At 52.9% G+C, this 6,000-nt stretch overlaps 1 protein-coding gene across 5 annotated transcripts in view; it reads right to left on the bottom strand.

Moving 5' to 3' along the window:
- Nucleotides 1–1,171: 1,171 nt before the first annotated feature.
- LOC111150052 (damage specific DNA binding protein 1) overlaps nucleotides 1,172–6,000 on the bottom strand; it is a 31,259-nt gene continuing 26,430 nt past the window's right edge. For 2 of the 5 annotated variants that reach the window (XM_022507378.1, XM_022507380.1), the window contains exons 22-27: nucleotides 5,055–5,225; nucleotides 4,612–4,721; nucleotides 4,193–4,362; nucleotides 3,863–3,965; nucleotides 2,561–2,684; nucleotides 1,172–1,970 (exon numbers count right to left, since the gene is read on the bottom strand). In XM_022507378.1, coding sequence (XP_022363086.1) covers nucleotides 1,887–1,970; nucleotides 2,561–2,684; nucleotides 3,863–3,965; nucleotides 4,193–4,362; nucleotides 4,612–4,721; nucleotides 5,055–5,225 — 762 coding nt within the window. In that variant the 3' untranslated portion in view covers nucleotides 1,172–1,886. The remainder of the gene's footprint in view (nucleotides 1,971–2,560; nucleotides 2,685–3,862; nucleotides 3,966–4,192; nucleotides 4,363–4,611; nucleotides 4,722–5,054; nucleotides 5,226–6,000) is intronic. The other 3 variants (XR_002640787.1, XM_022507381.1, XM_022507379.1) reach the window with 3 other exon arrangements.

The following is a 6,000-nucleotide window of genomic DNA, read 5'->3' as shown; positions in this document are numbered from 1 at the left end:
TAAGTAATAACGTGTAGCAGGTCTCCGTGGTGCAGGTCAGACAACGAAAAAGCACCAGAATCATCATCCCACTGCCTTCTCTTTCCGATCTTAGCACCTTATAGGCAATCCTCCATCTCGGATTAACATTTTAAAATAATCTGGAGACCGTTGCTTGTCTGCCCCATGAAAGCTGGTCTCTGGCATGGGGGCAGGCCTTTTCAAATCAAACCATGACTTGAAGAATTCAAATCACAGTGTTGAGTTTCATGTTCAAACTGTGGTTTTTGAGATGCTGATTTTTTCCCCTTGAAGACCCTTATCCCCCACCCTCAGAAATCCCAGAAGAGGATGGGGAAAAGAACAGTAATGAAACACAAGGAATGCCTCCAAGGAAGGAAGCTTACTCCAGAAGACCCCCAAAGCAGAGATGCCTCCTGGCCCTTTCTCTTTTAAGCTAGAATCTCTCAAAACCACAGTTTGAACTTGAAACCACAATTTTCCTGACACCGTATCAAAGGCTGGTCTTAAAGGAGCCTGCCAATATGCCTAGGATCAACCCTACTCCCCACTGTTGGGACAGAGCAGCCTTTATTCCCACTGGATCACTGGTGGAAATGTGGGCCCAGGCACTCTGACCCACTGAGCTGAAAGAAGACAGGCTCTGTTTGCTGGATAGAAGGGTGAACCCCTAATGTGTCCTACTCCTGTATTTTCAAACCAAAGGTGCCATAGGTTTTACTTGATTAAACCAGAGGAAATAAAATCTGCCTCCAAAGAGCCCGTGGCAACAGGAAGCTGGGAGGGACACGAGGAGCCACTTGCCCTGGCCAAGCAGCGGCGCCTGGGGGCGAGCTGGCCAGGCGCTGTGCACACATCTCAAATGCCATCCGGAAAGGGAGCCCAAGCAACTCCCAGGCTTGGCAGGTCATTGACAGAGGCAACTGGGAACCACATGGTGACTACAGAGTCAAAGGCAACCGCTGTATTTTGAAAACCCAACACCTATTATCCTTGGGATCCCACCAAAAATGATCGCACAGCAAAGGAGACACACAGAGGTCACTTCACTACCTGAAAGCAGCTGTGGCAGCAGCCACTGCCCTAAAGGAGGGAGACAAGTGTGCCTGGACTGGGCACTGTGTGACTGGGAAGCTGGGCGGCAGGAAGTGGAGGCAAAGAGAGCTTTCTTCTTAGATTCTACTTTATTTGGTAAAACTCAGAAACTAACAACCAATTCACGGCCCCCCACCTCCTTCCCTCTGAGGAAGGCAGTTCCCCAGAGACAAAAAGGCTACGGCGGCTTGGAAATCACCCACCATCTCCAGCTTTCAGACTCGGGCAGCTCACGGCCTGATGGTCAGGCCTCCAGACCCCACAGCTCTCAGGCAATAGAGAAAGCAAAAGGAAGCTCTCACTTCAGAGACAATGAACCCGTCCCGCCCCTCCTCCCCCCTACCCATAGCCTCCCCACACCCCAACCTAAATAAAAAGATAGCAGAGGACAATGCATGAGTGTGAGATACATACACACACACACGCACGCACGCACGCACAGCACACACACAGAGCTTCCTTTCAGCCCAAGAGCTGCAAAATCCCTCCCTGGAAGGAGGACAGCAGGCAACACCAATCAAGGCTTGGTGTCCAAAGTGATGGTTGGAATCCTCTGGGACTGGTAAAAATCCAGGGAGAAAATATTCCACCTTCACCCCATTCCCAGGTCTCCAGTGAACCGGTTTTAGTTCAAAAAAATCCCCATTTTCACACAGATAGACTGTGGCTTCTGGGATAGCTGGCTTAGGGAAAGGCTTCCCACGGCTGAGAAGACAATGGTGGGGGAGGGGAGCAGGGCAGGAGAGCAAAGCCTTCGGGGAGGGCCTGGGAAAGGGGCTCCCAGTCCTGGGCTAATGGATCCGCGTCAGCTCCTCCACAACCTTGATCAGGTCATCTGCGGTGGCCTCTCGCTTCATCCCGCTGCCATCATCATACTGCAAGGAGGAAAGGGGAGGGCTGTGAGGACCACGAGTGCACTCTCTCTCCCCAGGGGAAGGGACAGTCACAGCAAGAGGCACCCGGCCCCACTACTGCCGTGACAAGGAGGAAGGTCTCATCAGAAACCCACACCCTCTCCTGAAAGGTACAAGTCAGCAAGGTCTACGGATGGCAAAGCTGGATGGGAGGCCACCACCTGGCATACGTTTCTCCCCCTTCTAGGATGTCCCCCCGAAGCACCAACTCCAGTGAGCAATACCTTAAAACCCCACACTGGGGAACTTCTCTTCCCGGCAGGATGCTAACCCAATCCCCGTGCCTCCTGTCTGCGGGCTACCAGAGACCCCACACGTGCCCAACACGCCCTCACTTCCACAGCACAGATCACACGGGGAAAGGTCCTAGTGCGGTGCCATGACCCTCTCTCCACCTTCCCTCGGGGGAAGGAAACTACTCAGGAAGGAGGCCGCCAGCGCTGGGGAATCGAGGCGGACGGCACCCGGTGCTCTGATGCTCTCCAACACGGCCGGCCCCACCATGGACTTGGGTCACAGGCGCAGGGCCAAACACCACACAGCTAGCTCACCTGTAGGTTTGCCACCACCTCCTGCATCTTGGGCCGGCTGATGTCCAGGAAACTCTCAATCAAGTCTCCATCGATGAAGCCCGTGGCTGGTTCTGTCTTTCGCTCAGTATGAAAAGATCTCCAGGTGGACAGGTGAGTTAAGGAATGGGCGGTACCCGCCAACAGCCTTACTCTCGGTCACCCCCACCTCTGCATAGACCATAGTCTAAAGCAAGCATCAGGATGGGAACAGGAAATAACATTTTCAACTAAAAATCACATTGCTTTTCAGACAGTCTGGAACTGGAAGACATTAGGTAAAATTATTACCCATTCTAATGATTCTCAACTAGGGTGATGTTCAAGACAATGTTTTTAATACAGATCAGACCCTCCTTGGCATAGAGCCTAGACGTACGTGGACATTTTCTACAAGTGCTCCAGGCAGTCAGATGTGCCCACCTGGGAAGAGCCCCGCTCCGGAGCCTAGCCTGATCTTCACAGGTGAACAAACGGAGGCTTGCCCAGAGCCCTGCTGGTTGGCAGAAGCCAACATGTCAGCCCATCACCTCCCTCCCAGATGAGAGCAGGAGCCCTCCCACCTCCGGCCTGGGGAGGACCCTTTCCATCTCCCAGAATGAGCGAATGTCCAGCAACACTTGGATCCTGGATGTGCCGGCGGGGCTGATCCCCGGGCTTCTGGAGTTTCCGGCTTCCTCACTTTCCCCCTCTTCTTCCACTAGCCTCGCTCACGAGGTTTCTCAGACACTGCTGTCCCCAACAGATCTCCAAAAGTATGTTCCTAACGTGGTCATCTGAACTTCATGTTTGACATGTAAGGCCAGAGAAACCAGAGGCGGATATATTTCAAGAACAGCAGTCTACATTTCCGAGGTGAACCAGGTAAGCTGGGTGACAGTACACGAGGATTCCCGATACAATTCTACTAGTGGGTTTCAATTTTTCCCCAAGAAAAAGTATATTTAAAAAACAGCACAAGAGGGGCGCCTGGGTGGCTCAGTGGGTTAAGCCTCTGCTTTTGGCTCAGGTCATGATCTCAGGGTCCTGGGATCAAGCCCTGCATCGGGCTCTCTGCTCAGCAGTGAGCCTGCTTCCCCCTCTCTCTGCCTACTTGTGATCTCTCTCTGTCAAATAAATAAATAAAATCTTTAAAAACAAAAAACAAAACAAAAAACAGCACAAGAGCCTGTTCCCCACAGGAAGCTAGTCAAGACATTTCCTAAAGGAACTGCAGTTTCCAGGAAGCAGCTAAGGGTAAGGCAGCGCTCTGGCTGTGCTAGGACACGCCACCGGGAAGGATATAAGGAGTGCTCGATCTTGCCCACACTCTTGATGACTTTATTGAGTCGATTCTGCATGTCCAACAGGAGGTTGTACCAGCTCTCTGACAGCGAGGTCACCAGTCCTAAGTGGCAAAGGGAGCCGAGAGCTGCGGACAGCCGCAGGGCGTGGAGCCCGCAACAGCCATCTTCTACCAAGGGCAGCCCGGGAAAGGAGCGCGAGGAGGGACAAGCTGGGGCAGCCTCTGCTAGGGAGCTCCAAGGTGGTGTCAAACCACTCTCCCGTCCCCCGGAAGGCTGGTCTGAGGACAGTGGCCTGCTGGGGAGGGCGCCCTGCAGGGACCAGCCTTACCAATCATGCCGTTGACTGTGCCAAAGAGCACCGAGCCCTGCGTGGGGGTGGAAGTCTCGCCCAGGTTCTGCATGACCAAAGAGCCGTGACAAAAGACGTTGACGAACTCGCCCAGGTGGAAGAGACCAACCTCCTGGAGGTGTTGCCGCTCCTCATCGGTGGTGGCAGCACTGAAAGGCGTGTGAGACACTCACTCCCCGCACCTCCCGGCCCCACCAGGAGGCCCCCGCAAGAACAAGGACCACTCCCTGGGGAGCCCACAGCGGCAGAGCCGGTCTGAGGGGCTAACTGTTGTGGCTCAGATTCACTGGTGAAAGAACTCTACCCTGGTGAAGAGGAGCACCTACGCCGGAGAGAGGACCTCATCACCGGACCCAGGGCCCCACCCCCACCCCACCAGTCCCAAAGCTTGCGCTCACCTATCCTTCTGACACACAAACAAGTTAAAGGCATTTTCGGCCCCCAGGAAATTGTCATCATCCAAGATCTCCACAGCACTCATCCAGTTAGGATTAAAGTCTCGAGCGATCTTAAAACAGGTAGGGTACAACAAGAAAATATAATCAGCAGTCGCCCGGAAGCCAAGATCCTGCCCCGCAGAAGATGCAGCCCCAGTTTCACAACTGCCGCTCTATACGGATTCTACCCCCAACCTCCGGCCGGCACGTCCCATTTGGTTGCAGCTGCCCAGAAACGGCACCCTACTCAGATTCATGCTGCAGGGAGGGGACCTCTGAAAATACCTCATCAACGCAGATCGTTCACTCCAGGGAAAAACCTTCCGTCCCCACTGGGCTTGATTACCCCTCACCACCAAAGAAACACTTGCAGGGGCCACATCTGCCCCCATCCCCCCAACTACCTCCTCAAAGTTCCCCTCCATGGGCTTGTAGGCGAGCAGCAGCACTGAGCGCATCAGGTCGCCCACCAGGATGAAGTCGCCCTTGGTCTTCAGGTAGAGGGCCATGATGTTGTTGTAGTGATTGCACTCCGTGCGAAGCTCCTTTTCTGTTGTCCACTCATAAAGCCGCACCTGCGAAGGACATCTCGTTTCTCTCAATCCAAGGGCCCAAGTGCTCTCGCACTGACCAATGTACCCCTCCGCCACCCTCCATCTATAGCACCACTTCTGAAAGCGCAGCATGGGGTGTGACATGGTTTGCTGTGGTACTGGTGTGGGTATTTATTATTTTGGTATTACATATTTACGAAATATGAAAATAGAGCAAGAACATCAAACTGGTAACAAAGTTTCCCTTTACACAAAACATGAGTCAGCGTAAAAATACTAAATAAACAGTGGTGCATGTAATACTAAGGACAGGACGAAAGATGGTCTTCTCGTGACTGAAGGGTGATAACTGACCTACAGAAATATTTCTGAAAAAAGATCCACCTCCAGTTTCCTGATCAGAAAGGAACAAAATCACCTCCCAATGAACTGTCTTTTCTGAGCCCTTCTCAAAGCATGCACTCCCAGAACATTCTGACGTGAGCCCAATGGGTAGAGAAAATGAAATGGAAATTCCAACACAAACACTGTCAAATAAGTAAAGGACTCTTCAAGCACTGGAGTCTGTGGCCACCAGACTCCACCAAAGGGTCCCCCCTCCCCATGCCTTTCTGTCTTGTCCCCTGCAATGTTCCTTCAGTTACGACCACACCTCCAAACGAAGGAAGATGCTTTACATCAGCAGACAGCTATCCAGTCAGAGGAAGACAGACTCAACTCCCTGGGAAGCCTGCCCTGGCAGACCCTTCAGGATCCCAGTGGTCCCACCCATGGCTTCTGCACACACAGAACTCCT

Source organism: Enhydra lutris, unplaced genomic scaffold (genome assembly GCF_002288905.1).
Source record: "Enhydra lutris kenyoni isolate GAN:26980312 unplaced genomic scaffold, ASM228890v2 scaffoldscaffold22, whole genome shotgun sequence".
NCBI lineage: Eukaryota > Metazoa > Chordata > Mammalia > Carnivora > Mustelidae > Enhydra > Enhydra lutris.
This window is presented reverse-complemented; position numbering and strand designations above follow the sequence as displayed.